Below are 21,674 nucleotides of genomic sequence, written 5' to 3' on the forward strand. Positions count from 1 at the left end.
TTTCAAAACAGAGCAAACACATTTTTATAGTCATGCACCAAATCTTTTTGCAATCAATTCCACTGTACCCTACAAACATAAAATTTGTTTCGCCATTCAAATAAAGTAATGTCATGATTAATTTATAAACGAAGTTTATATGTGGTTTTACATCAGAGTCTTAAAAATAAAATGTAAGATCTGTTAAAAGCAATCCATTTAGCACACAACAGTCAAGTTAACTGTAATATCTGTAAGTCATTAACCAAGGAAGGGGCTTGACGGGACTCCTGCAGTATGAAATACAGACATGTTGCACAAAATAACACAGCAAGCAATCACGTTTGAGAGCAGTTATCTTCCAGTGACCCAGGCAGGAGGCGGATGGCGCTCTTATCGGAGTTCTTGCCCTTTAGGCCGTTCATTATGAGAAACAGACTCTGATGTAATGTGATAGTAAGCATGGATACACCCTTTTTGGACCACACTCTTTTTCTGCTTCATAGTCCGGATGTAAACAAATAGTGACACACACTGCAGAGCTGTTATTATGTGTGTGTATATGTTTAAGACGGGGCCCTTCATGGCTCCCCAGGGCCGACTGATCTAGCGGCCTGTGCCAAAATGACACAAAATCATTTCAAACCATCAAGCTTCAAAAGGTCAGAAGTTGAATGTTGCTGTAACTGAATTCTTCACAGAGGAGAAGCAGGAAAATCGTCTCTCTATCTAGAGTGTGTGATAGATTTCAGATCTACAGGGTCAATGGAATAAAACACAGATACTATATCACTTCCGCTGCCGAAGGATCAACTTCTGAGTCGATAAATGTTGATAATCATCCAGCCACATATAGTTTCACAGCCGTTCGCTGATACAGCATTGATTGGGGAATGGTTTGTTCGGATTTCTTGAATATTGATTACACTATAAATAAAATATAAAAGGACACATACATTTTTTTTTTTAAAGTGATGTATGCACTTTTTATGAAAGCTATTGTTGCTGTCATGGAATAAAAAAAAATTTATTGTGATTTTTCCCTTACCAATAATTGTTCTGCATTGCAAACTAGGGCTGCACGATGTGTCGTTTAAGCATCGATATCGCGATGTACGAATCCACGATAGTCACATCGCAGGATGTGCGATGTAGGTTGTCGTAGTTGTTCTGTTATTCATTAACTGTACAGGCCAGCTGCTCCCCGGCCCTTGACGAATGTGATTCGCGGATTAATTGCACAGCTTGAATATCATAGAGTGAAAGTTTTGACAGGGCAGAAAGAGAGAGAGAGAGAGTGAGATAGAGAGAGAGCGCGTGAGAGAGAGAGAGAGACAGAGGGAGAGAGAGAGAGAGAGAGAGAGAGAGATCGTCTTCAAACAACACGAGCGATCTATATCGCAGAAAATAAAATATCGCAATGTCATTTTTTCCCAATATCGTGCAGCCCTATTGCAAACTATAAATAATTGTATATTTAAATGTCATAGTTCTGAGCTTGTCTCTTGCGATTCTGATTTTCTTCCCCTCAGAATTGCAGTTTATATATATATTTGTGAGATTACATTTCACAATTATTATTTTTTTCCTTTAGAAACTGTATGTACAGTATAATTAATCTCAACTCCCTGTACATCTTGCAATTCTGAATTTGCAACTATTACGATTTTTTTCCAAATCATTTTGAATTTACTATATATATATATATATATATATATATATATATATATATATATATATATATATAATATATGCATGTGGGATATCAGATTACACACAGTATATATATACACATTTTCTTACAATTCTGAGTTTGTCACAGAATTGTGAGGAAGAACATAAAATTATATATTAACATAAATGTATATATTTCAGAAATTCTGAATTTACATCTCGCAAATCCAGCTTTTTGCCTCTGGGAGGTTTATATAATTTTCATTTAAAAATTCTGACTTTTTTCATGCTGTAATAATAATAATAATAATAATAATAATAATTGAATAATCTGAATTTTAAAATATAAACAAAGAAATGTGAAAAAAGTCAGAACTTTCAGATAAACCAGTGAAATTACCGCGTATACGCGTTAATCGACTCCAAGGGTTAAAATAGGAAAACTTATTTAACATTAAAAAAAAATTCCCACATCATCATTAAATTAACATTTTTAAAGAAGAATCCATCACAACCTGGATCAGAAATATTGGAAACGTAATGAAAAATAATGCAAATCAAGGTCAAAAGTCACCTTCAAACCTAATTTGATTTCACAGTGCAGGAGACGGAAAGACAAGGTGATGAAATGCATCATTAGGTCAATGCTTTCGCTGAGGTGTTAAAAGACCCACTCAAGTACAGTTCATCACCTTCTAATGACAGATCAATTATCCAGACCAAAAGCTTCCCATGGAATCATCAAATCAACATACTCTCTGATCATTCGGTATGTTTTATATGCGTTTATTATAAGGTTGGACATTTGGAAGTGATAGCAATGGACCGCAGTCAGATATACACTATTATTATTATTATATAATACACTACACTGTATGAAAAAAACACTATTCAAAACTTTGGGATAAGGATTCTTAATGTGTTTTTAAAGAAGCTTCTTATGCATATCAAAGCTGTCTTTATTTAATAAAACAATTACAAAAAAAAAAACAGCAATATTGTGAAATATTATAGCAATTTAAAATAATGGACTTCTGTTTTAATATAATTTATTCTTGTGATGCAAAGCTGAATTTTCGTCTGCCATTTCCCCAGTCTTCAATGTCACGATTCTTCTCACTTTCAGCGCAAAAAGATGTGTGGCATGATAAAAATCTATAGAGGCCGTTGTCTGATTCTGTGAAACTTGCTAAAGCGATTACACTTTAGAAACTTCCTGCACAAAACTTTTGACTTGTGATAATGTAGGGGGCTGAGCAAAGTCTAGTTAAATGGATCGCTGATCTTACACTTGTATGGCTCACTGGTGCACAGAGGAAAGATCGCAAAAAGGGCTTAAAAAACAGAATGATACCTGCTTCATAAACCACTTCTTGACCAAACTTGTCTGCATGGCTGCGGATAAAACAACAATGGAGCAGAATCACCAAAGTTTGAACAAAAGCAAGCAACCGTGTCTTGTCTTGTGAGAACATGAAAGCAAAAAGTCATTTTTTAGTTATTAAAACAGCCCGTTTTTAGTTGTTTGGTCACTTATTCAACTTTGGTTTTAGCCGCACAAAGCCTTTATAAAAGTGCAATACATCAAACTAAACAGAAGTGACACTCACATGTTATGAAATTAATACATAAGTCTACAACATTTCAAAAAAGTTCCATTAAAACCTGAATTTTTGGAGCAGGGAAATGTCTTTATAATTGCATTTTATTTATTTATGCACTAATTCCTACTCTTCATTCAGATGGTATTTAAATTATTCTGTCAGATATGAGGTTTCAATTAAATTCAGCTTAGATAACTCAGTGAAAAACTCAAAACACATCTTTCCATGGCAGCCAAGACCATAAGAATGACAGAAATAAGTTTATACTTGTGTCTTAGTCGGCCTATACCTTGAAACCCTAGGCTGAGTCTTCAACACACAATGATGTATTGCGCCCATGCAAATGAAAGTCAGTCTAAAAATTCCTCTTCATCCTATGGGAATAATATCTGCCAGCCACACCCCTGGGTCCCGGCGTTTCATCTCGCAGAGGATCGCTGGGGAACAAGATTGTGCTGAAATGAACACTTTAACCAGTTCAACACTTGAGTCGAGGAACAACAAGCAAGAGCTCTGCTTGTGTGGGCTCATTTAGTTTGGCTCATTGTGAGCTGAGAATTACGCACCATGCCGTTTTAAAAGTAACGGTGGGCCCAAGGAAACACACCCTACAGTTTTCCCAGGAAGTTTGCTTCAGGATATGACAGGCATGGGTCAAGTTTAACAACAGATCCTGCCAAAAACAACAGAAAAGCCCCTGTATTGATAGCAGAACAACCACACAATGACTCAAGGAAAACAGCAGGAATAGGACAATAATAAACTTCTTCCCATAAGACTATGTGACTAAGACCCCCTGCTAAGCCACATCTGTACAATGTGGTGGTTTCATGGACCTAAAAGCTTGCACTCCCTCCTGAGAGCTGTGGTCGGGGCAGACAGCGGTGGTACATGAAACTGCTGACTAGCTCAGTGTTGTGTCTAGACCCACACTGAATCTAGACTCAACTTCAACAGGATCATGTTTAACACGCTTGAGTCAGATGCTCTTCAGGAACGACTGAACTCTTTCAGATGGTCTGGAATTAGTTTAATAAAGCTGATTTCACTGCATTTACCAGGTATGAGAATATCTGAAAAATGCAGCTCAAACAGCTATAGCATGTTGATAAGGATGACAAGGTCATGGGTTCAATTCCCAGGGAATGCCTGAACTAATAAAATACATACCTTTAATACAATGTAAGAAGTTTTGGATAAAAGTGTATGCCAAATGCAATAAATAAATAAATGTAGTAGTAAAGTGTGGTGTTAGCAGCACCGACATCCTGGGTTCAATTCCCAAGGAATGCATGAAGTGGGAAAAAAGTGGCTTAGAACGCATTGTGGTAGCAATTAGAAGAAAAAAAGAAAAAAAACATTTGTGTGTTAGAGAACACAAAGTCGTCGCTTCAAGGGAAACTGGTGCAATAATGTGTATTTTAGAAAAGTATTCTGCATCCATTCATTTTTAATGTAATACCCTATAAGTTGCATAAAAATATGGCGATGTAAATCCAGCTACTGAAGATCATCACTAGTGATAGATTATTAATCATCCAAACTTTCCATCAGAAATTTACGGTTTACTCATGTTTACTGTACAAATGTTTAAAGTTAGATGTGCACAGATATCAGCAGAGCAACAGAAGGATACGGCTACCAACGCTCAGAAACTTACTAGCTACAGTTTCAGTAACTGCTGTCAATGTTTTATGTTAGGTTAGATGTAAATATGGAAGCAAATTTACAGATATACATATTGGGGTCAGTAAGGTTTTAAAATAAATGAATATTTTTATTCAGAACAGAGGGTTTTTATTTCAAATAAAGAATGTTTTATTCATCAAAGAATCCAGAATGAAAAAAAAAAAAAAAAACATTTTAGAATGATTTCTGTAGGATCATGTGACACTTAAGACTGACTTTTCCTTTGGACGAATTTGTTCAAACAATTGATTCTTAGTGCACATAAGAGACTTCTTTATAAAACACTAAAACTCTTACCCAGCCCAAACTTCTAAATGGTAGTGTTTCCATTTATGCTTGTGTACTGGGGCCTTAGTGAAGACGTCTAGAACAAATGCTAGTTCATTTAGACTGAAAAGCATTCTTTCAGATGACTGGACCTCGTCTCCCAGCCTACAGACAGACTGAATACATTATCAGTATTATGATTATATTTCCCCATGGCACACTGAGGCTCCTGCAGGACGGGGAGCTGAAGGATGGGCTTGTTTTAGCAATTCGCTTATCTGAGACTAACATCATGCATAAAAAGTGTTAAGATAATCAGAAGAACTGAGCCTGGGGCCTTTGGGATTTGTGCTTTATTGCACCATTCATTGTCTTTGGTTATCATGCTATATATTTTACACATACACAACAAATTTTGACCTCTTTTGAGGCTCTTCTTAGGAAGCCTGATCTCTAAGGGTATAAATGCAAACAAAAGCTATTTATCAGTACCCAAATGTAAGTGCACTGGTGATTTCTGCTATTCAAGGCACTGTAAATCATCTGAGTTTTGGAAATGGTTAGAAAGCTAAGCAGGTCTTGTGGATTCAAGGCCATTTCTAAGATGCTGTGTGTCACTAGATATCACTATAAATATGTCTAGAAAAAATATTTCATCCATTTTTTCACCTGTCAGGCAAACATATTGGCATGAATACACTCTGCACAATCAGTTATCATGTCAGTATCATGAACCTAGAAACACACAAGCCAATAACTACATCCAAAATAATTACAAAACTATTCTGCGCAACCTAAACTGATTAACATAATGCTCTGATCACAATTTAACGGCCCAATTCAACAAATTGCTGTTTTACAAGTTGTTTTCTAAGCCTGAAACCATTATGATAATACGTAGCACAATAGAGAAGACAAACAGCACTTCAGGGAGGACACAGGCACACAGAGTAGTTAATATCATACAACTATGTAAATGAGTGAGCATTTAAAGGCTGAAATTGCAAGCCAGACTGCACACACAGCTTGACTTCACAGACAGACAGAGAAAGCAAGCTGTTCAGGTCAGTGCCAATCCATTATGTCTTAGAACATTAGTCTTGTAGGTGTGTCTATATTTGTGAACACCAAGACATTCTATTGAGAATATAGTAATGTGGTAATATATAATACTGTATAGTATTACTGAATATAAGTGCATGAAGTAAACATGAAAAATTGCATGCACAACCCATTTCACTTTCATAACAATTATTTTCCACTTAAAAATGAATATAACAAGAACAAAATGAAGAGAAGGACTAGATTTATCCATTAGATCGCCAAGTTATGCACTGAAAGTGGGGGTTACATCCAACCTGAGCTCATGAGAAAACATTACTATATGGAAATGTATCATTTTTAGAAAAAGCATTTGGCGTGAAGATCCACCCCTTAACATTATGTCAGTGGGGTGTAAGCATATTACACAAAAACGTACAAATGGATTGCACCAATTCATATGAATAAGCAACCAAGTTTTCAAAATGTAAAAAATAGTTAAGAAATGCCATGAGCGTGTGTTGACAATGTTTCTCTTTCTGTCATTAGTTATCACAAAAAAATGGAAATCTGTTGAAAGTGTATGCACCCTCATGACATCCGAACTGTAGAGGAGTTTGTTTGGAGAAATGTAGCATTATATCACTTACTCACCAAATGATCCTCTGCAGTGAATGGGTGCCGTCAGAATGAGAATCCAAACAGCTGATAAAAACATCACAATAATCCACAAGTGATCCACACCACTCCAGTCCATCAGTTAACATCTTGTAAAGTGAAAAGCTTGCATGTTTGTAAGAAAGAAATTCATCAAAGCAGTTTAACTTTATACTCCAGCAAAAAAAAAACAACAACAACAACAACAAAAGTCAGTCCCCTGTTGTCTCTCACATCAAAATCCACCCACATATTTTGTTTAGAACATTTCAGACTCTTTTGGCTTGCAGTGGTGCTTGATCTGTGCATATTTCTCTCCTGATTCAGATTAGACGATTTATAGATACAGGACTCAAGTTGTTGGAAGTTACAAAGATACCGTGTTTGTCTTCCCGAGATGTTAATCGATGGACTGGAGTGGTGTGGATTACTTGTCAAACTACTTTTTTAGAGAAAACATGCATGGACAAAACCATGCTCAAACAGACCAGAAACACTTATTTAGAAAAGAAAACAACATGGTCGATTCTGATATATGTTGACTTCAAAAAGGAGTTAAAAGTGAGACGCTTTTACTTGCCTTGAGGTCAGTAAGGAGGGCTTTGACTCTTAGTGGTTTTGACAGGCCAAAACACTGGAAGAGTTGTTCTTTGAACTAGGAGTTATTAGAGTAGATATGAACACAGTCAGTGTAATGCATCACATTAAAACCGCCTCAGGGCAACAGCGCTGATCTGCAAGTATTTAGGATGCACGGCTCTCGATCTCCCTCCTTCTACATCTGAATGAACACAGTCAGAACATGCAGTCAGATGCAAAAACGGGAGTCTCTGTGAAGACCTTGTTGAGTGCATCCCTCAATGCTCTAGAACAAAACCACTTTGTATTGCTCTGAAAACTACAGTGCTTTAGAAGCTCAGCGCTCATGCGATAAGACATAGAGCCGCAGCGGTGCATCTAACCTGCTGCCTCTGAGGGCAGAAAAGCTTGTTCCATCATTTCAGTCCCAGAAGGCTGGGATTAAACCGCTCAGGAGAGCTGCCTTTACTTTGAACATCTCGTTGTCTGTGGCTCTCCACCTTGATGTACATGACTAATCTGCAAAAAGACAAAGAATGCTCTAATTTAAGCAGCACATGCTGCATTAGTGCACGAGGCTAGATGTTAAAGTGCAATGAAATCGCATCAAAGTATGGCACAGAAATATTCCACATGTGAATGATTTATAATAAGACATCAAATCTTTATGTTTAGCAGAACTGAACTGTCTCTTTATGGCTTGGAGGCACAGGGGGCGGGTGATTTCTCTTACAATATCAGTACGAGCGGATTAATCCAGACTTTACTGACAGCAGCAAATCAAAAGCACTGCCTCGAAACGGATCACCTTCAAAGAAAGCTTTTCTAGTGGATTTAAAAGAGATGTAAATGTAAAAGTGAAGATATATTTTTAAAGACTCTTCGTGCCAGAATAATTATTATGGTAAATGCTCATAAACTCATATTTATGTCAGTTAATAGGTTTTAGGCTTTGGGGTGAGTATTTTATTTCTTATTATTATTATTCAGCAAGGATGATTTCAACTTGGAAAGTGAGCGCTAAGACGTTTATTATGTTCTTTTGAACTTCCTCTCAACACATTATAATTAGAAACGTTTCTTGAGTAGCAAATTTTACATAAGCTTCATGTGTGGCTCATTTATTCAGATTATAAAACCAAATATTCATTTATTCATTTGTTTTATCCAAAAATGATAACTTGCACACCCTCATCTCATTCCAAATCTGTATGACTGATGCAGTTCTTAAAGAAAAATGTTAAAATGTGTCATGCCTGGAGCACTAAATCTGAACACGCAGAAGATTGAAGCGCTGTGGTGGGCATCATAACTTCCAGTGAACAAAACACACATTTGTATCTGTTTTGCAAACAAAGCTATTATGTAAGTCATGCAGACTACTTTAATTATAATCTTATGGTGCTTTTTTAAGAGTTCAACGGTCCCTGGCCTGTGTCTGCTATGTGGAAAAGAATTTGGACATTCTTCAAAACAGATCCATTTGCGTTCCACTGAAAAACAAAAAAAGCAACATGGCTTAGGAATGATATGTAGGCGAGTAAAAGATGCAAATTTTCACTCGCAGCAAAACCATTCCTTTAAAATCTGTTTAAACATCTCCAGATTGTGTTATTGCTCTGGAATCTCATGGATATTCACACAGACTTGAAGCTTGATGGTCTGTCTGTGTGTGTGTGCATACGAGCTGGTGTGAACTGTGGTGGGCGCCAACACTCTCACTAGGAGGGGTGTGTGACATTGGCTTTCAGTTCTCAGGATGTAAAAACATAACCAGAGAGAAGATGTCATAGTGCACTCCGCCCTGAACAAGCACACACACACACACACACGGTTCTTCGTCCAAATACTTCTCACAGAGGAACTGGGGCAAATATGTAGAGCCAGACACAAACGAATGAAGCAGAAGCTTCTTCAAAGCTGTGAGATCATCCTGTGATCACATTTCAAAGGTGAACTAGCCTGCAGCTCTGTCTCTGTCTTTGGCTTCAGAGAGAGATTTCATCATGGCTTAATTTTAACATTAAGACTCTGTCTACTCACAAACACACGTTACATGTCCCAGGCCTGAGATAATGCTTGGATTCATCAAGATATCAGTGATGCTGTATGCCATGCAATGGTACAAACATGGAGCAAATCTTGCCATAGAATTTAAACAAATGTTTGGGGCAAACCAAGGACATATTTGTAAGGAAAGTCAAAATGTGTGTGTTTTATTTTTTATTTTTTTTAATCAAGGATGCAATAAAACAGTAAAAAGTGACAGTGAATATATTTATAATGTTACAGAAGATTTCTATTTCAAGTTAATGCAGTTCTTTTGAACTTTGCATTTATTGGAATATCACATATCATTCTGTTTCCCCAAAAATAATAAGCAGGATAACTATTTTCACCATTGAGAATAATTACTTAATTCAATAACTTAACAAAAAAAATTGTAATACAAATAATTTATTTAAATTACTCTTTAAAATAGGGCTGCACGATCATGACAAAAATCATACTTGTCCATTATTCCCTTGAAATTCTGTTTACGATTATTAATTATGCAATTATTGCAATTTACATTGAATGATGTTTATACCATTGTTTGATGCAACCGCATGCCCTATTTTTATATATTAATAAAACGAGCTAAAAACACGTTATACTAAATGTTATACCAAAATTAAAATAATGGAAAACCCCATTTAAGTAAACATGCAGAAAGAAAAAAACTCAACTTAATCGGAATAACAGAAAAACATAAGTAGACTTTGAACGATCAATTGCCGCTTTGAACGATTATGTAATTGTGGCATAATTGACACTGATATTACGATTAGAAATTCAATTAATTGTGCAGTCCTACCTTAAAATGAATAATTTAATGCTGTAAGATTTGTGATTTGTAAACATTTTTAGTTTGTGCTCAACTGTTAAAGCCATGAATTAACTCAAGCTTTTTTAGCTGGGGGGTGCACAAGGTAATGGAGTACAAAACAGTAAATGGGTGAAGATATGTGCTGGGAAATGCTTATTGCCCCTCATATTTCTGGGCAGCTAGTAATGATATGACATCATTGGCTCTTTCCCTGACAGCTCAAATTCAATCCAGATCTCCTTCCTGTCCATTCCATCATGATCAGACACAACCCAAGAGAATCGCTCACGTCTCTTCCTGTCCAACTCGGAAACAATGCTGGTCTTCACAGCCATAAGAGAGACTTCATAATGAAGGATAGCAAATCAAGAAAAAGACAACTATAATCTCATGCATTTCCCAGACAGGATAATAAGAGATCAGAAATGTCTCAAACATCTGTCTCAGAAAACAAAGGCAAAATATCAATGTGCAAGTCAAAGATCACAGACTTTTTTTTTTTACAATGAAATGATCTAAACGTTAATTTTATATATCTAAACTTATATGCCAAATATATTTCGAAAATGGTCTTATTTGCATAGAATTTTGATTAAATATTATAATAGTTATTCAAACATTTTGAACATTATATTGAATCTTTAGGTTTCTCATTCATCAAATTCCATGCAAAATCAGATAATAATCAACTGAGATGAATCAATACTTCATGGTTATTTAGTATGTATTATATTCAACAGAGAAAGCAACCTCTGGGCAATAAACCTAGCCTCTGATAAACATCCCACTTGTGTTCACAGCCAAGCTCCTGTTATTATTAAAGACTTCAGACAGACTTCAGGTTGCAGCGTCCCATCATAACAGTACAAAAGACAAACAACCGCACACAGATTTACATAGTTTACATAGTCACCCACTAACCTCTCGATGATTCAACTTAAATATTCCAAGAATCTGTGTGTGTCCTCAGGTTCATCAGGGAAGCATGCGTGTCGCGGCAGGCCTCAGTGTGAGGGACGCGTGCATGGAGAAACACAAGCGAGCAGCAGGTAGATGTGTGAGGTGGTGTCTGCACAGCTGAGTAAGAGGTATCTCAGAGACGAGCACGTGTTAAATGTGGCCGAGATGCTGCCACACCCTGTCAAACACACAGTCCTCACCCTCCTCCATAAAGCCATTACAACTCTAACCACTTCCTCAAGCTCTTCCACACAGCCACCAGATGTGTGCATCACAGATGTGTGCATCACTGTTCTTGTGCTTCATCCTCCACTGTCATTTCACAGTTACTAGTTGTCATATTACTATTGTTTGTGGTTCAGGTTAAATAATAAAAAATAATGATGGTGATGAAAACACCACATGACAAAATCACTAAAACCTGAATTAAAACTACAATTAAAATTATAAAAATAAAAGTTAATTTAAAAAATCAATAAATAATATTATATATATATATATATATATATATATATATATATATATATATATATATATATATATATATATATATATATAATACTAAAATAACACCATTGTAAAGTTGCAAATTGGTATGAATAATAATTAGTAAATCTTGAATTTACTCGAATCATTTATGTATAAATATTTACTATAAATAAATCATTTATATTAATCATGGAAGTATTATAAATAAAACAAAATATAATCACAGTGAAAAATAAATATTGGATTTATGATATCCTCATTATTATTATTATTATTATTATTATTATTATTACTATTATTATTATTATTATTATATAATCATACGTCAGGTATATAAGTTTCAGTTTCTCATTGTAGGTATGTGATACTAATAGCCTATATGATAGTAATATACCTGAACAGTCAAAACCAAAACAACAATTAATTTAAAAAAAAAGTCCCCATGCTTGGCTCAAACATATATAAATTAGTGCTGTCAAACAATTCATCGCATCCAAAAAAAGTTTTTGTTTACATGAGTGTACAGTGTATATTTATTTTCGTATATATATGCACACATATACAGTACCTATATATTTTGCACATATTTACATGTATATAATATCAAATGTATATTATAAATAAATATATTTAACATATTTTTCTGAAATATATACATGCATGTGTGTGTGTATACATAATAAATATATTATGTAAACAAAAACTTTTATTTTGGATGCAATTGAATGCGGGATTAATCTTTTAACAGAACTAATTTCTCAAGAGCAGAGGCTTGTGGGTAATCTATTCACCTATTGTGGCAACCCAATAACTTACTTGGTTGTAAAGAGAAAATGCTTTTGGTTAAATGGCTTAAAACCTTAAACTACAGTAAAATGTTGTTAAAAATGCTTGTAAATCCTGTCAATACTTTCCAGCTCTGCAAGGAACTGCTGCGGCAGAAACAGAAATTTGCATCATTTTACATAAATTAAGCCAAACGATGGGATCATATGAGAGAGAGAGAGAGAGAGAGGGGAGGAAAGAGAGAGTATTGGAGAGATTCTGGTTTTCCTCACAGGAAGTCTGTCTGTCTTTACTTTCCTGCGTTTGAGAATAGCCGAGAGTTCCAGTAAATGAATGCATGCCCAAACAACGTCCTGGATCTTCCATCTGCTCTCTCCTGAGCGTCAGGACACAGGACGCATTTCAGATAGCTGCTCATATGCTTTAAGAAATGGCACGCTTTTACACTTGAATTTCAAAGAAAAGTGAACATACCCACTGTATTTCATAAACGCAGCTGCCATAACTCCTGCTGGAGAACGTGATTCCCGTTTACTTCATTTAGACAGCTTAATTCACTTGATTACAGAGGCAAACAAACTTCAATCCTGCTAATGAGCCTTTTTTCTCGGCTTCCTGATCGTTTTGCTTGGCACACTTTCCACAAAGCACCAGGCCTTTCTTCTGACCCTGACAGATCTAACAAGCACCACATAAATAATCAGCTTCACCCTCTAAACTGCAACGGCTATGGACCAATTAGCTCCCACTGTTACCCACAAGCAAAAAACTACAGCTGCTTCAAAGAGAATGTAAAACACAATAACACCGGAGAGAACACACAACACAGCAGGCAATGCACCAGCATTATTAAATCAAACACACACTTCCCCTGAAAATTAATAAATAAATAAATACAATGATTCTGGGATTTGATTCTGAAAAATGCTTTCACATAAACCTCTGTTGTACTTTCAAATTCTCAAAGAGAAAAGCTGCCTTAAAATACTCTACATAGCAGACCCTGTTGGTTTGAGTCGAATAACCTTAAACCAATGTTTTCTAATAAACCTGCCATGGTTTACTTCAAACAAATGTTGGCTCTGTTATACGTTGCTCTTTAAAAGCATCTATAAATGCATATCCTTAAATGTAAATAAATGCGTTTATCATCAGATGATTGCTTTCATGAAGGAAAATATTCTACAATTGCCAGTAGGATTGACATTCAGTTTTCTATTGCATTATATTTGCTGAATAAAATCCAATACATGTTTCCTACTAATTCCGAGATGCTGAATCCAAAAATAGTGCACATCCCACTTTTTCATAAAACATGATGCACTTTGTAGCATGCTCTGAGCCAGATTACTACTAGTTGATTAATTCTCAGCCGGTTTTCACATGCATGATACTAAATAAATTATTTCCTTTCTAACACTTGACTGTTTTCGTTATTTTGAGAAGTACATTAAAACTGACATATAATCAGAAAAAGAAAAAAAAATCTTGTTCTTGTTATAAAGTTTTATATTGCTATTTTTAAACTCAGCATCTTCAAATCAGGTAATATTTTTGTCAATTCAGCATATTTGGCTGTGTTATATGCACAAGTACACAACTTCATGTAAAACCTGATTGAAAGCATGCACACATTTATGACTAACATGGTTGCAGTTAACAGACTGATTATGAATTAAAGTGATTCATTAAAAGAGCAGACAGTATGTTTTTCAATGACTCAGTGAATCCCTCAACTTATTGAAAACATGAACTCCGTGCATATCTCAACGTCAACAACGAGAGAGTTGTAAAACAGACGTAGTCGCACTGCTGCAGAGATCCACGGGTTCTGGGTTCTGCTACTGTCTAACCTTGGTTCTAGCTCGGGTTCTTATTCTGTCTCTTCTGTGAAAGACACCTACGCTCCTGACATTCCTCTACTCCGCGTGTTCACTTTGCATATCTTTAGGGATGAGAGTGAACAGCGAGTCCCAATGAGCCTTTCCCCAAACTCCCGTCTCCTTCCATGGCTACAGTTCGTTCCACTAACCCACTTAACCTACAGATACCAACACAGCCAACGCGCTCCATCAAAACCTGATATCCAAGGTGTGTTAACGTTACATGCAAACGCTTCTATAAAGCGGATCAGAACACGTCAGGGAAAATAAACCAGTCTCAAGTGTTGGTTGCATGCGAGTATATGGGTGTATCAAACGCACCGGAGCGCACAGCTCCGTTACGCGCTCGGCGCACTGAAAAACACAACATTCTTACACATGTGCCACATTGAATACTGCAGTTTGGATTCAGATTAAACAGCCACATCATTCTCTTACCGTAAACTCCAACACGAACGCAGATTTTTGAAGCGCACGGGTGGTTATGATCCGGAGGTCGGGAGCGCAGAGCGCGCCGGGCGGCTGCTGAAAGCTGACCACTGCTGCTGGAGGAGGAGAAGGAAACGGGAGGATTGGTGTTGATCTGCAGATTTACTCCTCTGTCAGGGGCTCGCCCGCTTCTCCGGCGTTTTCCGTGAGCTCAGAGCCGCCTGGCGACCATTTCTGAAATTATACGAACTGTGTGTCCAAAGCACGGCTTAACCTTATGATGTTTCTTATGTTCGTCCTCCAGGGGGCGCGCAGTGGCCCAAAATGCTGGATTACTTCCTTGAAATCATGTAAAAAAAAAAAATAAGTACAAAAAAAAAAAATATATATATATAGTTATGTCTGTCTCTAGGTCTTTATATGTATATATATATATATTTTTTTTTTTTTTTTCAGCGTTTACCCCTGATTCTCTTTTAGTTCTCCCTGTGTCTGCTGAATCCCCTGTTTTTAGCTACAGTATTAATTCTGTCGGATTCACGTTTTAGCTCTGCATCTAGCTTTTAAATTTGATACGAATTCATGCTCGTTTGTGTCTAGTTCTGTCGCTGTTTTGTTTCTATTGCTTTGAGGGATTTGATAATAAAGTGAAAATAGCCAGTCATCACAAACGCCTGTGATTGGTGCATCCTGGTCAGCGCAAAGAGAAATACCACATACCACGTGACTGCGTGTCTTCAACTGTGTCTTCAACCCATTTTCAGTTTGTATTAGTTTTACAGCAACTGTTCAGCACAGCAGTTAATAAAAATAAATAAAAAATAACTTCCTGAAAATGTATTAAACGCAATTAAATCATCTTTATAAACTGAAAATTCTGAAAAATATTTAGGTAAAATTGTAGCCCAAGTAGAAATAGTTAAGTAAAAAGAATAAAATGATTAAAGATTCAAATGAGTTTAATGACTAATCTAATCTCTGATTCATTTTTAGTCTACACATCATTATACAACAGTAACATCACAATGCTGTTCTCTCAGATTGAATGAAATAGAAGAGACGCCATCTGCTGGTAGAAATATATATTTTTAAATAATTGTAAAATATTTTTACTTTAAAGTTTTGTATTGTTCTGGTAGGCTATGTATCTGTAATCCACTCTCTGGTCGTATTATCTCCGTTTGTAAGCATTTTTATTCGTGGGTGTGTTGTGATAACCACGGTGATACCGTATCACAGTAAATGGACTTTGGATCTTGTAAAGCATCACACTAAAAATAAATATAGCATTCAGGAAATACACAACATTTATGTGATATAAACATGCTTTCTGCCCTATGATGAGATTCTGATGTCCAATATAAACATTCTTTAACATGTTAAAAGTTATCTAATGAGCAATATGCAACAAATTTTTGTTTAATCAGCATTTTTTCCTTTTCATTTGCATTCTTTTTAAACTTATTTTCATTACTACTAACTAACAGCTTACTAAATCATCTTTAAATACATTTTGAAATAAATGTAAAAGGTGTATTTATTAAAAGCAATGAAGAATATCTTAGATTTATGAATTTTACTGACATTGTCATATAATTTATTACTGTAAGTATAATAAATGTTGTGCCCAAGGCCATCATTCACGTGCCCAGTAATAAAATTAGAAGGATCTGGGAAACGTCTCCTATAACGCCGACCCTGGTTACACCTCACCAGTAAAGCAGGACTTCTGTCCCCTCAGAAGATGATTTTTCTTGAGCTTCTCTTTCTGAGCTAACACACGTCACTCTCTTTATGATGTTGTGAGCTCCAATATAAATGTCATGACAACACGAGCTGCTCTCCGTGACTGTACAGACGATTACTTTATGACTTTATTGCCCTCCTGGGGATGAGTTTCATCAGGAGCTTATCTGAGATCTGTTTCCTCACCCAAGACCAAACCTTTTGCCACTGCAGGGAAACAGCAGGTACTGGTTTTAGATCAGAGACAAAGTACAACCTATACAGCACCATTTATGACCCCAGCAGCCACCAACACCTCACCTCCTCTCAAGATCTCCCATTTTCCAGCCACAAAGCAACGGGAATACAGGTCTGCTTGACAAACTGATAAACTTCAGACACTGAAGTTACACTGAAACCATGCCGTCTTCGGAGAAACTAGCGCATTTCTTGTCAAGTGCTGGTTTATGTGCAGCTGGAGTGGCTTTATTGGCTTTCGGGATGTCGACAGATTGGGCCGATGCCGTCTTGGACTGCGGTCCGCCCGGAACTACAGAGTTCAATGGAACCTCCACTCTCGAAACTGGCCTTTTCAATGGCACAGAAACCAAAATCAGATGTCCCAGGATTGACTCAGCTGGAAAACAAGTGATCGGTGAGCTTCAAATGAGACTTCAACTCATTTTCTACATGCTAGATCATGCAATTTTTTCATTATATATGTTTGTGTATTTTATTGTCTTTTAAAACATGTTAAAAATAAATCGGATCATTTAAATAAATAAAATAAAATAACAATTAATTAAATAAATAAGCTGAATTATCTAAAAAAATTTAGTCGACCCAAAAATGTATGAACAACTTAACATTAGATACAAAATATCGAACAATTAGCATTTATTTTAATTAATCAAATTATGCAAAAACTTATAAAAAGCAAATTATATCCTATACTGTTCACTCTCGGGATAAAAAAAAAAAAGGTACAAAAGCTGTCACTGGGATGATGCCTCTTCCAAAAGTAGAAATATGTCACATTAAGCTACTAATATGTATACTTTAAGTGCTAAAATTAATCTTTTAGGTACATACAGTACATGTATATGTACTGTACCATTACTGAAAATGTACCTTTTGAAAGAGCACTGCATCTGTGACAGCTTTTGTACCTTTTTTTCTGAGAGTGTTCAAATTGACTACAAACAGTATTGTGCCACATTGTGGTTGGGAAATGTGAGGTGAAAGTGAATCTCTACATCTGTGTGAACTGACTTAATGCATCCACAAAAAAATGACCAGAACTCCAGCTGAATTATCAGACATTGAGCAAAAAGGATCATGAAAAAAGGCAGCATCTGAGTGCAGATACCATCTGTTTTGATATTTTGATATCTAAACACATTCTTATATTTTAAATGTGTCCAAATACAGTTTTGAGCAACTGTTTGTGATATTAATACCAATAAGCACAATAAATAATAAATAAAAAGCTAGAACTAAGATGACCTTTGGAATCTGCAGGAATTTGAACCGCCGTTTCATAAAAACCACATGACTTGTTTTATATCTGGAATACATCAAAGGTTATGTCGTTTTATATCAAACCACATCTTTCATGTAAAAACTCACTGTTTCACGAGATTAAACTCATGATATAGTGTATTTTCTCCTTCTCTCTGGCTCTCAGTGTTCGCCCGTCTGGCGAAAGTAGCAGGCGCTCCGATCATCCTGCACGCTCTGGTTGTCATCCTGTTGGCTCTGGCTCTTTTCGGGTCTGCAGGCAGTATTCTGGTCACACTGTACAACAGCTTCAGTAACCCATATCAGACATACATGGGACCGATAGGACTGTACACATGCAGTGGACTCAGCGGTGAGCAAACACTCCCTCACACCAAGACATCTGAATCTCAAACACTATTTGGCTTGCATTTGACCTCTTCATTTTAATTCTTCACTCTTTTTAAAGGTTAGAACTTTTTAAATGATTTTAAAAGACATTCCAAGTCATTTGAGTAAATTTTTGGTCACATTCACAGTTAGTCAGCTAAATTTCACGTTCAGAATCCAGTCATTCCAATAGTATTAAACAGAATCCTGTTGCTATCACGAAAAAAAAAAAAAAAAAAAAAAAAAAGGGTAACTCCAAATTTCTCCAAATGTGAATTCAAAATTCAAGACATAAATTTACTTTCTATATCTCGCAATTCTGTGAGATATTTTTTTTTCTCTGAATAGTTTCTTTATAGAACTCTTTAATTTACTTCAATACATAAACTCACAATTATGCGATTAAAATGTAAAATTATATAAAGTGCAATACTAAAAATAAGTCATAATTATGATATATAAACTTTGCAAATTAACCTTTATCCACATATTATAAATTCTGAATCACAATTCTGAGCATTTTGACTTTTTTTCTCAAAACTGAAAAAAACAAGTCTATTATTATCTCATGATTATATCTCACAATATTGACTTTATACTGTATCTTTCAATTCTGAGAATTGTCAAGAGAAAAGTCAGAATTGTGAGATAAAAATTCCAAATTTATATTTTAGTGTTCTATAGTATATATCTAGTAATTCTAACTTTATATCTTACAATTCTGACAGCAAATATATGTATTTATGTATATATATATATATATATATATATATATATATATATATATATATATATATATATATATATATATATATATATATATATATATATTCTTCAGATTTACGAGAAAAAAAAGTCAGGATGGTGAGATATAAATTCAGAATTGTAAGATCAGAATTCTGATGACTTTTCAATTTCAAGTTTATATCTAACAATCCTGAATTAATATCTTAAATTTCTGAGGAAAATATATATTTCTTTTTTTCTCAAAACTGCAAGAAAAAAAGTAATAATTGTAGGATAAAGAGGTTTTTATCTCCTGGCAGAAACAGGCTTCAATATGATTGTAAGTTTCTCATGAGAGTGAAAGCGTTCCCCGTTCAGATTTCGCTCATGTTCAAGTTGATCCCCTGAATTCAGTCCATCACACGTCTACTCTGTTGACTCTGTGCGTGGGAAAGTTTACTAATGTGTCTTATCTCTTGTCCAGTAAGCGTGGCCACCCTGGCACTGATTCTATACGTGTCGAACATCTTCCTGGGCGAGATGTTCCAGACACTGGTGAAAGCAGATGAAATCAACGTGCAGTTGAAGAATCCAAAAATTACGCTAAAGGCAGGGTTCTTCCTCCTGATACCGTACATCGGCCTCAACTCGCTGGCCATCCTCGTGGTCTATCTGTACGTCCACGCTGCGTACACTCGCCGCAAAGAGCAGGAGAAACCAACTGAGGATGCACCCAAAGAGATCATGATGTACTAAAGAGAAAACACAGCAAAAAATCTGTTTAACAGGCGATGATTTTCAGACTGGAGCTGAACTGAGTCCATTAGTTAGAAACTGCCACATTAACTATGAAGTGCATTGAAAAAACTAAACTTAGCTGAATTATGTTTGCCGCAAAATTGTATTGACTCATAGGCTATTCATACAAAGGCTTAAAGGGTATTTTAATCTTAAAAAAGTCATTGCATTAGATAAGAGTGTCTCAGATGTTTTGCTTGTGCTGTTTCTTTAAAATGAATGCCATTTGTTTTGATATTTTATCTAATGCATGTTTCAAGTGTTCAAATATATTTATGGGCCACTAAAAATATTTTATTGCACTTATGTTTAAGAACAACAACATCAAAATGCTTTTAAAAACATTTCATAAATGTCTTTTATTTTTTTCTAGCTTTCCTTCTAAGAACCTAAAAATCATGTGGATGACGTTTTATTGGTTAAAAAATTATTTTTACATTTTCTTCTTTCAGTTACTCTAGACTTTAAGCCAATTTAATACTTTTTTTTTTTTTTGCTTGCATATTTTATTGCAGAGATGTGAAGTATTTAGCTCTTATACTATTTATCTGCTTATGCATCAAATGTTATATATGAGGAGGAAAAAAAATCACCACCAGTGAAATCTCATTAGCTGTTTTTTTTTTATCATAAACTGTCAATACATACATTCCTCAAATATTAGGCCCATGTAAATAATGATGCAATTATTTACTACAATAATAAATCTTTTTAGAGTGATGATTTTGTGTTCAGTATATATATATATATATATATATATATATATATATATATATATATATATATATATATATATATATATATATATATATATATATATATTAACCTTAAAAAGAAAAAAAAACATTTTGAATTGCTCACTATAAATCACACTGACGGATTATGATATTATAGAGATTATATCCTATTATAGAACTGTCAGGTCATGGTGAGTCACCGTATGACGTCATTTTCCAGAATCACTGCATTAGATGAACCTTTGGCCCTTGGACCTTGTGAATATTGCTATTATACACACTGATAAGATGTGCAGGAGTGTGATCGGGGATTCTTCCAGCAGGGGGCAGCAGGACTGTGTTTATCCTGCTCTCTACTGTCATCCTCGAAGGAGCAAACTCATGACTTCAGAAAAAGGAAAAGTCTTCATGTTGAAAGACTGTATTTTCAATGTACTCAGGGAGTCTCCGTGTGACACAATATTCACTCAGAGTCACAGTGAGGTATAAGGTTGCCTTCAATCTAATGCAGGATTATTATAATTAAATAAAACGGACACTCAAACAAACAGAATAAAAATATGCATGTAATCTCACTATGTAAATTCAATTTTCTCAATTGAATTAATCACCTCTTCCAAATGAATGAACATAAACTAAATATGCATAAACGATCATACGCCCATGTACAGCTATTGATTCTCAGATATGAAGTGTATTTCATATGAAGGGAAATTCTGACTATACGCTCCTCCTCCAAATCAACAGAAATTTAAGCTGACGCCTCGCTCTGAACTCAACCTGATTCAACACGCACTCACCTGCTCCAGGTTTGACATAAATGATCTCAAAGAAAGCTTTTAATACGAAGCTATCGGCTGTCACCACCATCAACACCAGCTCTATTCCTAAC

The 21,674-nt window shown here is 35.4% G+C and overlaps 2 protein-coding genes across 4 annotated transcripts in view; one reads left to right on the top strand and one right to left on the bottom strand.

Moving 5' to 3' along the window:
- The window catches only part of LOC113111386 (receptor-type tyrosine-protein phosphatase epsilon-like), a 73,106-nt gene extending 57,903 nt beyond the window's left edge, over nt 1-15,203 (bottom strand). For 2 of the 3 annotated variants that reach the window (XM_026276043.1, XM_026276040.1), the window contains exon 1: nt 14,916-15,203. The gene's annotated coding sequence lies outside the window, so the exon portion shown is untranslated. Of the gene's footprint in view, nt 1-11,280; nt 11,415-14,915 lie in introns of those variants that run through there. The other variant, XM_026276042.1, reaches the window with a different exon arrangement.
- Nucleotides 15,204-15,423: 220 nt separating this feature from the next.
- On the top strand, nt 15,424-20,474 carry LOC113111403 (clarin-3-like). Its single transcript, XM_026276067.1, has 3 exons — nt 15,424-17,286; nt 18,319-18,504; nt 19,732-20,474. Exons 1-3 carry the CDS (start codon nt 17,052-17,054, stop codon nt 20,001-20,003), a joined length of 693 nt encoding a protein of 230 aa, XP_026131852.1. The 5' UTR covers nt 15,424-17,051; the 3' UTR covers nt 20,004-20,474.
- Nucleotides 20,475-21,674: the final 1,200 nt, after the last annotated feature.

Source organism: Carassius auratus, chromosome 12 (genome assembly GCF_003368295.1).
Source record: "Carassius auratus strain Wakin chromosome 12, ASM336829v1, whole genome shotgun sequence".
NCBI lineage: Eukaryota > Metazoa > Chordata > Actinopteri > Cypriniformes > Cyprinidae > Carassius > Carassius auratus.